We start from the raw sequence: 16,997 nt of genomic DNA, 5'->3' as shown, positions 1-16,997 counted from the left end.
TAACCCTTTAACTGCAACCAGCCTGTTGAATGTTTCTGCACTCCTTCCTGTAATTTGCCGTTTCAGATATTTATATTCAAAAGCTGAATGAGTAATAGCGCAAGCTTTGTTTTACATGTATGAGTAAGTGCTCTTGTCAAAATCAGTTTCTTTACACCCCTAAAAGATTACATTGAGAGGTAGATTCCTGTAAATGATGAAGATTGTTACCGAAATGCACTGCAGGAGACATTTACAGATATCTTTGTGCGGATAAGTGTGTCTCACCCGCCCAGATAAACTGAACTACACAAGTTAACACTGCAGAGTTTAACATTCCTGACCATTTTTACAGCCACTTCAGCAGCACGTTATAGTATCTTGAATAGGTAAACCAGCCGTTTTGAAGAGATATGCTTTTTTTTAAATCACAACTTTGTTTTATGCATGTGTTATTGAAAACATATACACATGTTAAATACTTTATAAATGAGACCAAATAAATACATGTGGCTCAAAGGTGTACTGCAGATATAAGTGTTAAAAGACTATGGAAGAAATTCTGCAAATTTATTTGTCTTTGGGAAAGACTGGTCTAAACTGCTCCATGCCAATGGTTGGTATGAGGCGACTGGAAAACACAGCATCGGCAAACTGAGTCAAGGTCAGATTAAAAAAGGAGAAAGAGTGAACACGGTAGCAGGTTTTGCAGTAGCTGGTACAAACACGCTAGTGAACTGTGACCAAGGTGTGTCACAAAATAAATAATTTTATTTCCTGAAGGAATTCCCTGAAGCTGCAGACTTGATCTGCTGTGCTGCAAACTGTGCTGGATAGCTGAAGGCTAGAACAGCAAACAAACAACCTAATATATATAATAACGATGTAGGAAAAGTGCAGGTTCCAACAGGTAAACTCATACAATGCCATTTGCTGTAGTCGCACCTCAATGAAAGCGAGTTTAACAGCTTTTATTATTTATTCTCCAGGATGTTGCAGTGGAACTTCGGGGGAAATTCGTTTTGACTCATTAAAAATGAGACAGCTCTTTCCTTACAAGCCTGTAAGTCAGTTGACCGAGTGTGGAATGCATACAGTTGTCTTGGAGCGGCGATGCATGCAGCATTTTGGGGGGGGGTGCTACAGTGTTTTCTTAAATGTTTCCTGATGACTACAGTAGATGCTCCGATGTGATTAAAGCGCTGATTCAGTGGGTGTGAGATCAAAGTTTTCCTGTGTGAAACAGCCTTTGGATTCTCGCCAAGTCAACTCAAAGTACAAGTCATGACTCTATACTTTATCAAAAACACAATGTGCTTTTCATTTTCATATCCTACGAGGTTTTCCAGTGAAAGGCACATTTTTAGAGTTCATGACCTGAAGACACAGAGAGTGTATTGTGTGCGCGGAAGGTGGTCACGATGAGCGAGCGAGCGCAGCACAGCGCGGCTGATTGTAGTTCACTCTGCCGGTTGTTCTCAGCCGCGTCGAGTTCAGAGTCTGATGCTTGTTTCCATGACGTCAGCCGGCAGCAGCACAGAGCTGGCATTAGGCTACAGGCCTGCCCGGTTCGCAAAGGGGCACACCTCTCTCTCTCTCCCTTCCTCTCTCTCTCTCTCTCTCTCTCCATGCATGCTTTCCTTTCCCTCGTTCTCACTACGCACACATCACAGCAGATATGATACCTTCCTCTAGGCTGCTGCACAATGGAAACAGAATTCCTCAACAGCCGTAACCGGGACATGCTTCTACACCCACACACAGACACAGACATGTTCAATGACATCCAACAACAACAGCACTTATACAGATTGGAATCACCTGGCAATCAACATGTTTTGGCACGCCCATGAAAGTAATAATTATAATGAAGAGTAAAACAACGTCGATAAAGACGGAGACTTGCAGCTGAGCAGATGAAGCCCTTTAAAATAGATTTAGAGGTAACACGTTATAATAACCATCATTTATAAATGGTAAATTGATAGTTATTCAATAAACTTAGTTATAGTTATTTTACCGTTAACAGACAAAGAAATGATAATTAATAATGTTTATTAAGTATTAGCCATGCTTAAATTGATTTTATTTTAACAGTTTATTGTTGCACACATTATAACATTTTGCATACTATATAAGTATTTGTTAATGATTACGAAATTATTTGTAAACCTTTAAGAAATAGTTTGTAAAACATCTATAAACATTACGTAGAAAGATAGACAAGATATTTGTAACATTTTGTTAATGGTTAATAATTGCTTTGTGAAGAGTCTATAAACATTTTTTGGATGGCTATTATAAAGTTGCAACTGATGATTATAATACCTTTTAAATGGTTATTGAATACTTTGTGAAACATCTATAAACATTTAGATAGAAAGTTAATACTTTGTCAATGGTTAACAATTAGTTTCTGGCCCATCTGTCTATTTAATGTTTATAGATGTTTTACAAATTATTTCTTAAAGGTTTACGAATCATTTGGTAATTATTAACAAATACTTAATATAGTATATAAAATGTTATAATGTGTGCAACAATAAACTGTTAATAAATACTTTATTCATGTAATCCGAATGTAATTGTTAGCGTCTCTTATCAGCTATGAGACAAAATATAATGTATTAACTTATTATTTCATGTTGCACAAACTAATGATAAAATAACAGAAATTATAGCATTACTAATAATTAGTAAACATTATTAATTATCATGCCATTGTTTGTTAAACGTAAAATAACTATTAACTAAGCTTAATTAACTATCAATTTACCATTTATAAATGATGGTTATTATAAAGTGTTACTGACTTAGATTAGTTGTTGTGAGAGCAATCATAAAAAACGACTGGAAAATATGAATGTCCCAAATAGGGGTGGGGGAAAAAATCGATACGGCACAGTATCGCAATATTTTGCGTGGTAATATTATATCAATACACGGACGTCAAGTATCAATCTTTTATTATATAAACTATTAACCTCTTAACAATCCGACGGCGGGCCTGGCTGCTTTTCTGTCTTTCAGGGGTTGAAACAGGCTCAGTCTTAAAGCTAAATAACGTTCCAAAATTGCGCTAAAATTTTGGTGAGGAAAAATTGGCATGGGCATTTTCACCTCTGGCCTCAAGGTATGTGAATGAAAACTGTATCTTATTAGATAAAACAGATGTTGACAAACTGCATAATCTGCAGTTGAAAAAAGGTAAGAAATCGCAATATACCCCAATATATCCTATCGCAATACTCATATCGCATATCACAAAATGTTTAAAAATCGCATTAAGATTGTATTGTGACTTACGTATCGTGATAATATCATATCGTGGGGCCTCTGGTGATACCTTCTCCTAGTCCCAAACCACTTTCATTGAGGAATATTTGAATTGGTTGCTATCGATTAGATTAAGACTGAAGCAAACATTATTTAATATTACTAATCAGCAGGCCCGCCGTGTGTCTTGCTCGTACCCAGGACAAGATGATCTCCACATTCCTCTCTCCACTGTACAAGACACTATAGGAGAACATACAGAACACCATAGGACACCAGAATGCTGTCAAGCAGGTTAATGCAAAGCTATTAAGATGTCACATAATCCTATTTTAATTGAGTTGGTTTAGCCAGATAGCCATCTAACTGTCAAGTCATCATCTTACAACTTTAACCCTTTCACAGTGTTTTTTGTTCATGAAAGTTAGTTGTAACATTTTGGTCGCCTAAAAATGTCTCATTCAGTGTTCAGTTGTACTTAGCTCCACACTGTCGTGTCACTTCTGGTTGCGAAAAACCAAGATGGCGATGGCCAAAATGCCGAACTCAGGGCTTCAAAACCCATAGTCCACAAACCAATGGGTGACGTCATGGTGACTATGTCATCTTCTTATATAAAGTCTATGGCCGTACACTGTGTAGCTGTACTAGTTAGCTAAATCTAAATACTGGATTGGGACAGTATTACATGACTGGAAGCAGGATCATGTAGGAGTCGTTAAACGGGATTTGGTTGCTCGTAATCCTACTGTATACAAACTATTAGCTAAATGTACTTTCTGTTGAGTGAAAGAAAGTTAGAGTCAAGAGAAAAGCCATAATATGTTTCAGCTCTTAGTAACATAACTGCTGTTGATTTGAGTTGACATAACGATGACTTAATGGAAGTTATTGGTCTAGCAATTTCCAGGAAACATAATCGTGCATTAAATAATGACTTCTTAGTTATCATTCGTGCATCAAATTTAATCGGTATGATGCATATTCAGTTTATATGAGGAAATCTGTGACTCCCACATGAGGCAATCCATTACAGATAGAGCATTTGACTGCAGATGTACTGCAGTAAAATACACATCTCAAATGCCTCGTGTCCACAGAGTTGTTCCCGAGATACTGTACTAACAAGTATTGTTGCAAATTTTAAACAACCTGAAAAATAATCTGAATACTATCTCTTTGGGCTAGAAGTATAAATCTTCATGTTCAACAATATTTGAATATGTGACAGCAAGTAGTTTTGTCACTTGAGGCTAAACCGAATGACGCAGTCAGGCTGCGTGTGTGTTCAGGGTGAGTCTGGAATATTTTCTGTCACAACCAATGGACCAGTGCTTCCTGGGAATAGTAAATAAGACTGTGTGTTTTTCCTGACAGTGAGGTGACAGTTATTTACTTGGTTTACATACTGGTCTAAACTAACCACTTTTTCCAGCTAGTCCCCAACCACTGTCGGCAGAATTAGCTCTGTGTGAAAAATATATATTTTTATGCGTAACGAGCACAAATACAGGCACTAAGATCCAACAAAAACACAGGCGGCTACTCCTCATGCAGAATTAATGCTACCTGAGGGAGAAGTTTGCCTGCATTTACACACATTGAGCATACTAAAATATGTTTTCTCACTTCTCTGCATTGAAGAGCTCCATTTATATTAGGAACACTTGAAACAAAAACAGTGTGTTTGACTTCTTCCCACATAAATCATTTTCCTCAAAAAACTCTAATACATTATGAATGAAGTGTAGAGAAACGCGATAATGTAGCATCCTAGAATAGAAACCCTCGCTGTCAAAGTGAAGCAGTGTGTGTCTCTCTCTGAATCCAAGTTTTCTAAATAGTTCATGAACATATAGTCAGTGCATCCTTACCTCACTGGCACGGTGTGATATAGTGATTCTCAACCTGGGGTCTGGGCCTCCCATTAAGGGGCGGCAAAGATCACAGAGGGTGCCCCAGGATTTGTCTGCTCTGAGGTTGTCAAAATTAGATTTGCACATTAATAACTAAAATCATGGATAATTTACACAAAAGTCTGTACATAAAACTATTTAAAATTATATATATTTGTTGCTACTTAATAGGCCACATTGTGTTTGAACCCGGTATTTCTGCACGGTTGCAGATAAAGATAAGGCTATACCAATATTATTAGAAGTATACTATTTGTAGAATTAGATTGCAGTGGTGGCTGTGTAGGATTGTTTCCGACTATTGAAAAAAGATAGATGTAATCATTTCAAAAATTCATACAAATTTTTAACAAACAAAATATTCTGTTTCAATCCATATTTTTTTGGCGTTTAGCCTTTCAAAAACAACATTTTCAATGCGCTAAAAAAACTATTTGCTCTTCCGCTTGCCACACACCAAGGGAGACCTGCACTTATATTAACGGGGTGGGTATAGCAGCAATCTAACAGATATTATATTACATTTATTTAACCATAATAACACAAAATCTATCTCGGCTCTAACACTATTATGGTAAACAAAAAAAGATCATGTTATGTATCTGCATTCGCTTGGCGAATCCGTCATCACTTTATTTATGTTGACGAAACTGACCAGTTATATGCATTAAAGAAAGCTGATTTAATTAACAAAGACTAACTCATTTAATACACTGAATCACTTTATTCAAATTGAGGATTTTGTTCGACGAAATTTAAGGGGGGCTCAGCTTTTCTCAGATACAAGTAGAGGGGTCTTCAGGGAAAATAGGTTGGGAACCCCTGGTGTAATATATAGTACCCAGAAATGTTATTTGACTATTTATTACATCACCTTTAACTGAACATGTTTCCTTCAGCAGTCCTAACTACTCTGTACAGTTATTCATTCATTCAGCAATAAGCTCACATCTTAGGGTGTGGTGTCATGGAAAATAAACGTCTGGGTCACATGCAGTTATTCCAGGATACTAGTTCACGATAAAGCTGCAACTGGAAAACGGCTGTAAGACAAACCACTTCCTGATGAGAAAATCACCTTAGGAGTGTAAATGTGTTTCCTTAACCTCACTGAGGGATGGATTTTCTCTCTCTCTCTCTCTCTCTCTCTCTCTCTCTCACCCTTTTCTCTATGACTTGGAGTAATTGTCTGCATGTGTACCTGGATGCCACCCAAGTAGGATCCTCCTGCTGTTTGGCCTGCCGAGACATTGGCGCTTCATCATCCGGCTACAGACATTCATGGCCCTAATGCCCCTCGGTTGGCACTGGCACGCTGCTATCACTGACACACAAATCAATACTGGGCTACTTAGCCTGACAGCGGTGTTGAGTAACGCTGTGAGAATTGCTCAATTTCGGCCGTCCTCACTGATGAATTTAGGGATACGGCTAATTTCATTCTATGTCTCTTCTTCTCTTTCTACATCCCTGTGTTTCTCCTTGGGGGTCTTTCATTATATATCTTATTTTTTCCAGAGTTTATATCCGACTTTCCTTTTCTGTCATTACATCTGTTCATATATCAAGTGCCGCCACGTTTGACTTTGACTGGTGAAGAGACATTAGTGGACTGAAATTTGAATTCTTCTCACTTTCTGTGTAAGGAAATGTAAACTTTATACTATTTTTCAAAAGAGGATAAATTTGTAGAAACAGCTTCAGGCCTGTTGGGGTGGGCAGTTCCCATGGCAGCAGTTTACTGACATTCACTAGAGAATGTGTTTTTTTATTCATTAGCACACATGGTATTAACTTTTACCCGTTAGTAATTTAAGTCTGTCCCATTACAACTAGGGGGTGTAAATCACAAGATACATCACGATACGATGTTATATCAATCATTTGGTCAACAATATTTGCTGATATAAGTCTGCCACAACACGATTTCAATTTGATTCACTTCAGGGGCCTGCGATCTATATGAGACATCATCATATGCCTATTTAACACAATCAGTTACATTTATATAAACTCACAAAAAGCAATTAAAATACGATTTGACAATTTTCCTCCTGGGCTCTTCCAGACATTTAAATGAAAAACAATCTTATTTAAAAGATTATTAAAACAAAAACTTTTTAATAAAAAGAATAAACCTCTTGTTGTTCACTATAAAGTGCCTCATTTCTCATGTTTAAGCACTTTTTGAACATTTAGGAAAGAGGTGCACTTGGATGGAAATGGTTACAAATACGTGCTACGGGAATTTGGAAATAAAGGCGCATTTTAAAGATGACGACATGTATCGATGTTTTCATTTTGTTAATTACAATCACACTAGAACAATACAGATTTCTTAGCAAAAATGTATGAATTTCATTTCAAATTTAACTGGTCTAATCTGCATAAATATGCCCTCTGGAAGTGGCACTATAATGAAAAACATATTGCAGAATGTATTTGTACACTGAATTTACCTTTTCACAACCACACCAGAGTTGTGAAGCAAAATGTTGGTTGTCATTGCAAAACTAGTGGTGTCTCACTCTCTCTCTCTCTCTGTCTCTCTCTCTGTCACTTTCAGACAGCAGTTGCGAGCTCTAGCTTCCTCACTTCCCTCACCCCAGTGGAAAGAGTTGTGGTTAGTCAGGGGTTCCTATGTAGATGAAAAGGTAAGATATGAAACATGACTGAGCTCGGGCTTTTGCTCTCTGTAAAAACAATGCGTTTAGAGGGGTGAAAATAAGGTGAATAAGATCACAGCGGCTTAACATAACATTAGTCTGCAAGATTTTTTTTTTTTTTAAAAGACTCACAAACAGGATCAGTTTATTATGAAAACATAAATAAACTTTTATTTATCTTCTTAAGTGCATTGAAGCTTTTGATCCAAATGCAAGTGCATCACAGGTTACAACTAGATTTGGATTTTCTCTTTACAAAATAGATAGCTATACATAGCTATAGGAAGCACGTGCCTGTACTTGACTTAATCTACGGAGCTTCAACTGAAAAAGCAAATCATGTGGACAAGCCTCAAGGTTTGTGGTCACAGTCCCATGACAACACTTTAAGCTATATAAACACGTGCCGGGCCTGGGCCAATAGTACTCACACTGTACTACTAATGGAGCAAACTAAGAAAGGATGATGTGAAAATCAGTGGGTTACAATTCTGATGACATACGTTGCAATAGTTGCACCTGCACTTTAAAGATGCAATGTGTAAGATATGGCCAGAAGTTTATTTTAAACGTCCAAAAGTTGACTGAACATTATCAACAGAATGTGAAGAAATAACAGTCTTAACGTTATGTCAAAGTCGTCTATGTATTATGTTGCAGTGATATCTACTGAAATGAGCATGCTAACCAGCTAGTCCCGGCCCGTCCTGTCTTGTAATACCACTTGTACCTCGAGAGGCGATAGTGAGTCACTGTAGCAGTTTGCCCTCAGTCCAACATGAGAGGACAAAGAAGTAGAGCCAAAGAATATAGAAGCAAAGAGACATATTTTTTTTTAAACAGCCACATTTTGGACTGAAAACGCGTATTATATTTATAATATTTTATTATTCAACACAGGCCATTTTGGTAGAATATGACAACAGAACAGAAAGGTTTGAAGGTACTGCACATTGAAGGTACAGCCCTCGCTTAGTGGCACAGTAAACACAAAGATGGCTGAAGCTCCTGGTAAGCGACTCGCTGCCGGCAAGAAAACTACATTCGGCAGCAAAGAAAAGAAGTTATATAAAAAGAAGTAAAACAAGAGTCAACATTGCAGCCTTTGGCGCCTCCCCCAAAGAGGTTTTAGCCAGCGCCAACATGATAAGAATTGAGATTAAAAACTATTTGAAATATCTCCGAATGTGTTTAAGAAATGTAACAGCCATCTCACACATGGATAAAACTATATACCAGTTAAAAAATGACAATTACCAACATAAGTCAGTTCATTACGTTACAGCCAGGGGCTAAGACGTCACTCTGTGACTGTGTCCTGCAGCGATACTGTACATGTACTGTAATGTTTTATGAGCTGGCCGACAAAGACTCCAGGAGTCTGCAGCATATCGTACTGTAAATGATGTGTTTAACTCAGTCATGTTAAGTAGGAGTTTCCCATTTCAGCAGCAGTAAAGTGGTCATGTGAGAGTATCGAGAGATCAGCAGGTGAGGTGCCAGTGAATCAGTTGAAAGACCTTGTTGCACTGACATCATTACATATTTCAGACTGTATCACCTACCTGGTAAAACTCCCTCAGCCATGTTTTCTGTAGATTTTCAGGCTGGAAAGAGAAGAAAGACGAGACGTTAGTGTCATAATTAAGAGTATTTGCGAAACAGACACATTTTTTTCACACACAACATGTAAGATTTCTCTTGATCAACAAACACATTGGTGCGTGAGTATGAGATATGCAGTATACTGTATATGTACAACCACATGCTGTTGTTGCATCTACTGACAGGAAGTTGCCTTCCTTCAATCACAGTATCTTTCTCTCGGGGTCACGTTAGTGTTCTCTCCAGGGCGTCGACAAGCCTCTCGCCATCTTTCTTTCCCTCACCTTCTTTTGCTCGGCCTGTATCTGTCGTTCCCTCCCTCTCTCTGCTCCACTTTAAAAGGCCATTCCCAAACCTGGACTGCATTTAGGTTTGTGCAGTGGAAACAGAGACAGGGCCCTGGGCAGTCTACCATTTAAGGAGAGATCTCACTATGTCGATAACTAGGTCTGATGAACAGCTCTGTGTGTGTATGTGTGTGTGTTGGAGAGTTTGTCCTAACAAAACTAGTCTATAATAAGACTATACACGGGATCTGCTGGCTCTGCGGGTATCTGTAATAAAGCCCTCATATATTACACAAGTAGGTGCAGTAGCCTTGGATGGCATCAGGGCACAAAGCACAGCAAATACCTCATCGCCATGACGACTATCTAAAAATCTTATTTGACAAAACAATCATAATAGTTTTAATAGCACTAACTTTAACTCATCGTACTTGCACACACATGATATACTTGAGGATGAACAGGTTTTACTTCAAATAAGACGTATTTGACATTGAATCTAAATAAAGAATGACGGCTCTGCTTGAGCCTGAGAGTTTTTAGGATAACAATAACCGCTCTTCGGATAAAAAAGAAGCTAAAGTTTAACTGTAAATACGTCTACTGAGGTGACCGAAAACAAATCTCTCAAAATGTCTCAGGGTAGTTTGAATGAGGATGTCAAATCAGTAGCAACGTCAACCTGATACACAGTTGATATCTGATTAATTGGTGTTAGACATCATCTAAAGCTTGAGATAAACCTGAAGACTAGTACACATACATACATGACGTGACGTGACGTGATGTGACGTGACGTGACGTGACGTGACATGACGTGACGTCTGACATTGCATGAAATAGTAACATTAGCGTTAGCTGAACGCAGGCGGCTTCCGACTCCTCAGTCGTTGATTAAAGCAGAATGAGTGGAATTTTGAAATGGCTACAAGGTCCAAACTAAAATTATCGCTTTGCAGTTGTATGCCTCCGCCAACCAGTCTTGAACAGACCACAAATCATATTCATAATCGGCTCAACAGTCGTATGTCCCAGCATTAAGTGTTCTCCCCAAAATGAACTATTCTTCTATTATTAAAGTAGGAATTAATGGCAAAAATGTGTTTTAGAAAAAAAAGGCATGAAGTGCAAATTATTCCTGTGCTGTCTCGAATATGGGAGTTCAAAATAGACCATCTGTATACAGTACTTTACACAGATAACAGATTAATTAAGATCTTATGAATGATATACATTGACATTTCCAGGGGCACCTAAATATCTCAAGACTCACCAAGTGTGTGTGTGTGCGCGTGCATGCGTGTGTGCGTGTGTGCGTGTGTGCGTGCACCATGGTCCCAGCCTCAGCCAGATCAGACAGAGCATAGGTCTATATAAGGACATAAGCACTGGACCTTGTCATTAGTCACATAGATGGAGGAAGAGAAAGACAGAGCCAGACGGAGACGGGCAGACAGAGGAACAGAAAGGTCCAAACCAGGGAGTTCCCACCTGACCATCCTGGTATTGTTATAAAGGGTCACATAAGTTTACATTGACAAGTGAGACTGACAGGTGTATGTTGCTGCTGATGGTTTGTTGTGTGCATCATGCAGAGTGTTGGCTTATAGGCAAATGGTGCACCAAAACCGCATTTAAAAGATGTTTCTGTCTCTCAAGTTTAGATCCTAATCCTCTGAAGTGATCACAGTGACGATACCATCCAGTAAAATTATAGCCCTTGACGAATCGTGCAGATATTTTTAGCTTCTTTCCATTGGTTGTTTCTCCCAGGACCACTGTTAGCAGCGCTCTCTATTTCAAAGGTTTCCTGTGTATCACACTCATATCACACAGACACTCACGAGGTGCAAAGGCGATGAATTTAATCTCTCAAAAATCTCCCTCCAAGTGCACAAAGTGGCCGTTTGCAGCAACTTGACGGAGGGGTGACCATGGAAATGAGGCAATAAAACCCATACTGTTGACAGTTTTATAAACAAGTCTTTAAGTATCTCATCTGGGGAATATGTGTCCTAGATCAACTCCACGTGGAGCAGAGAGAACAGCTACAGCAGCTTGCTCGTGTAGATATTCATCCAGAGCTTTCTATGGTGCTCAGATTTAGGCTGACCCGTCTCTGATGTGACAGATGTCGGCCTTGCGACTCAGAGGAGGACCGGCGGGCCCTCGGAGGCCTGGGCCCCGGAGAGAAGGGCTAATAGCAGAAGGGAAGGGAGGGCGAACTGAGTTTATATCTGTAGCCACGGCACTTTCCAGCCGCCCTCAGCGCATCAGAAGTTAATTTGCAGCTAATTAGAAAGTGGGACTATGCTGGCAGAGAGGTAAAAATAAACCCAAACCCTCCCCAGCCTCTCCTCCACGTACACCTCCTCTTCCTCCGCTGGCACTTTCACTCGCTTAGTTCTCTCCACCTCCTCGCTCTTCTCTGCCCATGCCTCGGTTTTATCAGTCCATGGCCTACTTTTGAGACCGCGTGGGGAGCTGAGAGACTCTGTTTGGGTTTTAGTGGATATCTATTTAAAATACCAGCCCTTATAAAGGTAGATCTGAAGTGTCCTTGCACTTGCTTTTGATAGGCATATCAGCAACGCATCAATAGGTTGTGTCCACTCTTATGAAATATGGGTCGATGTTTCCAAACCATGAGAAAAGAGTAAGCGTCAAATTTGTTTTGAGCTCACCTAGCTAACCCTCCTTTACATTTTTAATCACATGCATTGCCTTTGCATTGCCTGACTCAACACTGGACAGAAATGTGACTTTCAATATGACAATATATCTCTTCCTTTCCAGTTTGATCTGACGATAAAACTTTCCACCTACCAACACTCTTCTGTTAACTAGGACAACATCACAACACTGTCTTTGGGCGTTGACTGTAGGTATCTTGTGACAAGATGCTGATTGCAAATGGCCAATCTTTGAATTTAACAAATACAATGCAAAGCGCTGTAGCTGGGCATGCTCGCCAAAATGTGGTGTCACTCTGAGTGGAAGTGAAATTCTACTAGGGCTGCAACTAACAACAATTATTTTCATTGTCGATTAATCTGTTGATTTTTTTCTCGATCAATCGATTAGTTGTTTGGTCTATAAAATGTCAGAAAATGGTGAAATGGTACGAGGGTACACCTTTAAGTAAATATACACGTACATGTATCTTCTGGGTCTGTTTATCCAAATCATAAAAACAGTTTTTAGTTATCACTAATAGTGTCAAGCAATGCAGCTGTTTTCACATTTATGTGCTGAGGTTATGTGTCAACATATGAAACTTATACAGCCCAGTGCAATGCAGGTGATAGACCTTCCTGCAAACATTTTGTATTGAACCTACTTTCTACAGCATGAATAGTCCCCTTGAAATGTACCGACAGTGGTGCGTGCAGAGGATATAACCAGCTCCATTTTACTGGAGTGGACGACGTAAATTTCACAAGCAGGAAAAAAAGCTCAAGTATCTGTATGACTGAACACCACTAGACATATGTGAGAAAGTATTCTTTTTTGTGTTTGTGTGTGATTTGATTGTACTGCCTGAAACCTAAACCTGGACCCAATGTGACTGTTATCAGGACATTAAAAAGGCGTTATCGGTCACTATAAGCACCGTAGATGTGGGTCAATAGTCTACTACGCTGTAAAGATGAACGTGAAACTTCAAAAAGCAACACATTCTAACAAGTAAAACTGCATGAAACGTTTTGAACACAAACAAAAAGGCTTCTTTAGGTTTAGGCAACACAAACAGTTAGAGGTTGCTGTCGTGTTCTTTTATACCTAATTTCGGTGACCTCTCTACCATGTGAATAGATGATAAAACCTAATATTGGGTGTGGTAGGCCTCTATTGACCCACATCTATGAGGCTTATAGCGACTGTTAACGCCTATTTAATAGCCTCATAACAGTCTAATCGGCTGCACGCAAAGTAAATTGCCCCATTTGCTAAAATTAAAGTGCAGTGTAAGGCGTGGTGGCCTTGCTGTCAACAGGAAGTGATGAGTTAAAAGTTGTGTGCTAATGTTTTTTGAGAAGTTACCTCTCACTAGATTATCATCACAAGACAACCGTTACTACATACTAGTGGGAACGTCAGCAGCATGTTCTTTTATTGCTGACAATTTTATGCCAAGCGTACAGCAGCGAATGCTCGTTTTAAATTTGGCTTAATAGTGAATGTGGCTCTGCTGGTGTAAAGAGTAACAAGAATGAAGCTCTACCAGTTGAGCAGAGGTCACGACCTTCAGGCTGCCTCAGAGTCTCAGAGGTCGTGACCTCAAGTGCACATACTGTTCTTCCCATTATGGGTCTTCAGTGAGGCATTCTTTGGCTAATAGTGTAGTAGCATTCCTCAACCCATCTTGGTATTACAGCAGGCCGTTTAAACTGAGCCTGGTAGGGAAATTACGTCAAGGCCCGTCCCGTTAAAGACCCCCGTGGCGATCTGCTGGGAACACATGGCCACCACATGGGTTTCCTCCTTTTCCACCTACTCAAAATTAATCCTCACTCCTCTTGGTCTCTTTCAACTACAATATTTTCATTAGGCTGATCTCTATGTTTGTCCGTCCTTCCGTCTCCGCTGGCTGTTATTTTTGCTTCATCCTTCTCAGCAATATTGCTATTCTTCCACCTCCCAGCAATCGTGCTCAGCTCTCACTTTCTCAAAAAAAATACAGTTAAAAACAACTTCGCTCTGCAGCACGCAACCTCCGTAATTGAAAAGAAGAGAGTGGAGATGAGGAGTCTTAAAAAAGCAACGGTTGCTTGGTTACACCTGGCACTAATATCAGACACACGCAGGTCGACCACAGATATAAAAAACGGCATTTGAGGAACAACTATAAACCAAGGTACAGTACGGCCCTAATATCTCTTTCCGTCTCTGACACACAAACAAGCGCACCTCGATCTAAAGCAAATCAGACACGTGACTGAAAATAGAACACGTATCTTAACATGTACAGTAACACACTTGAATGGCACGAGGTTGATGCTTTTATCTGGAGTGGCTGACACACTGGTTTGAATGAAGTGGGCTGAAGATGAGGAGCATTTCTGAATGGAAGCAGCTGAAGGTTGACATTCTGTGCCAATATCGAATACTGTACTACACCAAACAAAGCAACAAGGAAGAAAACGTTCAAGCATGGTTGTGTACAATCGAATGAAAATTGTATATCATTTTAGATTAAAGGGGCGGCCTATTGGTGATAGAAAAATACTGATTATAGCAGCTTTAAACTTTTGGTATGGGTGTCTCAGAAGCATAGACTGTATATAAGAAGTGGACGTAGTCACCGTGACGTCAACCCGAAGTAACCAAAAACACATTAGCAGTGTCATCACGCTCTGCCCATTCAGCTGTCTTCTTGTTTGTTTTGTTCGTCTCACCTCATCAACTCTTCTAAAACGCCTTGTGACTTTGTCAGAATGGCCTATTAGAGAGCCGAATAAAAATCACCCTTTCAAGTACATTATCAATGAGACATGTCCAATTTGTGTAGAAAAACTATGAGCTAAGCATGATGAGAGGAAATGGATCCCTTTTCCAAATCATAGCCACCTCATTTGCCATGCAAAATGAGACAATAAATCTGCGATGGCTTTTACGAGCAGGAATGCTTCTCCAAACAACCACAGCTCACAAAAACATCTTTTCAAAGAGAACCCCTTCACTGCTTTGATATTGTTCCAAGCTCAACTGAATATAGTCATTATGTGTTAATGACAGGATTTCATTTCCTCGTATCCAACGCAAACACCCTAATCAATTACAATAAAAAGCTGCTAGATCCGAGACAAAAATCTAGATAAAAGATGTTAAAGACAGCAGAGGAAGGGGGCATGCAACCCTTATGGCTCATCGTCTTGTGCATGGGGAGCTTGTGTGTGTGCCTGCTGACAGACTGTTAGAAAGGAGGTTACTGGCTGACTAAAAATAATACCCTGCCTAGATGGAGGCCATTGACTGAGGGAGGGGATCTGAGGAAGGAGAGCAGCTGGAGAATTAGCAGGGGGATCGGTTGATTGGCCGGCCCCCGTGTCCTTCAACAGGTTTGCCTCCGATGTCACTTTCCCTAACAAATCTCCTCCACAGTGGCTCGATGGAGGCCGGATGACGCGGAGGTGTGTCCCCTCGGTGTTTTATGTAACTTCACATCAAAGAGACTCATTATGGAATTAATTAGAGCAGACCCACTCTGAGATAACACTGAATTAGACCTATAGGCTGGCTCCTGGGAGAGGTCTTCATCCTTCAAGAGGATAACGTATGGAGGCGTCGGTATGCTTCAACAATGTCGGATCATCTAATAGCAACCGAAACCCCCCTTGGCCCATTTGAACGACTATCATTCCTCTCTAGCGCCAGTCGAATATTAAGGAAAGAAACGGATGGGGAAAAGATAATAGAAATACAGCATTTATTTTGGTTTTCATGTATTTATTTGAGGAGGATTAGTCTCTTCAACGGTCCACACAAATCGGATGTTTTTCTCTGCCGCTACTTACAGTATAACAGATATTTTATACAAGTGACTAATGCTGCCTGTTTAGAGGAAACCCTAACGCCCGGCCCATGTTAAGAGGTTAGAGCAGCCACTCGGCTTTGTGTAGGCTGCGGCAAATCTAGATATTCAAGGTCTCGCCTATTTGTTTCTGCGTGGCGCGTGCGGTTCACAGCAAAAATAGACAATGAAAATTGACAGTATATTGACATCATACCAGCAATATTACTACAGTTTAATTGTCTATATCTGTAGAATATGTCACAGACATGACAAAAAGTAATTATTTATTTTGAATTCAACACTTCCTGTTTCCATTTCAAAATAAAAGCCCTCTAGCCTTTTTTTCTGTGGACAATTCCTTTATTTGTTAACACAGGGCTATTATTCCGAAATATTTACAGGACAGTGTTGTGTGGAAAATGCAGTGACTTGCACGGTCCATAAATTAATAGAGTACCGGCTTTTGTGGATTATTACACACTCGTGCAAGTCGCAGCCGTTCAGTGAGGCAGCCGTCATGCGCTGCTCACAAAGGCAGTGTGGTCCACAACTAAATAAGGACCATTTACTGTTTGTTTCAGTTTCTGTTTAGTTTTGCTTTTGCATCTCGTCTCTTGAGTTCTTCAGGGTATACCTGCCTTGTACCTAATGCATGCTGGGACAGGTTGGGGCCCTGAGCAGAAACAAGCAGATGTTGAGAACGGATGATGGACTTTTTGTCTCTCAAAAAACATCATCATCGTATGAAGAA

At 39.8% G+C, this 16,997-nt stretch overlaps 1 protein-coding gene across 3 annotated transcripts in view; it reads right to left on the bottom strand.

Moving 5' to 3' along the window:
• LOC119495379 (inositol polyphosphate-5-phosphatase A) overlaps positions 1–16,997 on the bottom strand; it is a 169,151-nt gene that overhangs the window by 115,911 nt on the left and 36,243 nt on the right. For 2 of the 3 annotated variants that reach the window (XM_037781770.1, XM_037781769.1), the window contains exon 2: positions 9,403–9,444. In XM_037781770.1, coding sequence (XP_037637698.1) covers positions 9,403–9,444 — 42 coding nt within the window. Of the gene's footprint in view, positions 1–7,630; positions 7,690–9,402; positions 9,445–16,997 lie in introns of those variants that run through there. The other variant, XM_037781771.1, reaches the window with a different exon arrangement.

The sequence above is a fragment of the Sebastes umbrosus genome, chromosome 10 (genome assembly GCF_015220745.1).
Source record: "Sebastes umbrosus isolate fSebUmb1 chromosome 10, fSebUmb1.pri, whole genome shotgun sequence".
Lineage (NCBI taxonomy): Eukaryota > Metazoa > Chordata > Actinopteri > Perciformes > Sebastidae > Sebastes > Sebastes umbrosus.
This window is presented reverse-complemented; position numbering and strand designations above follow the sequence as displayed.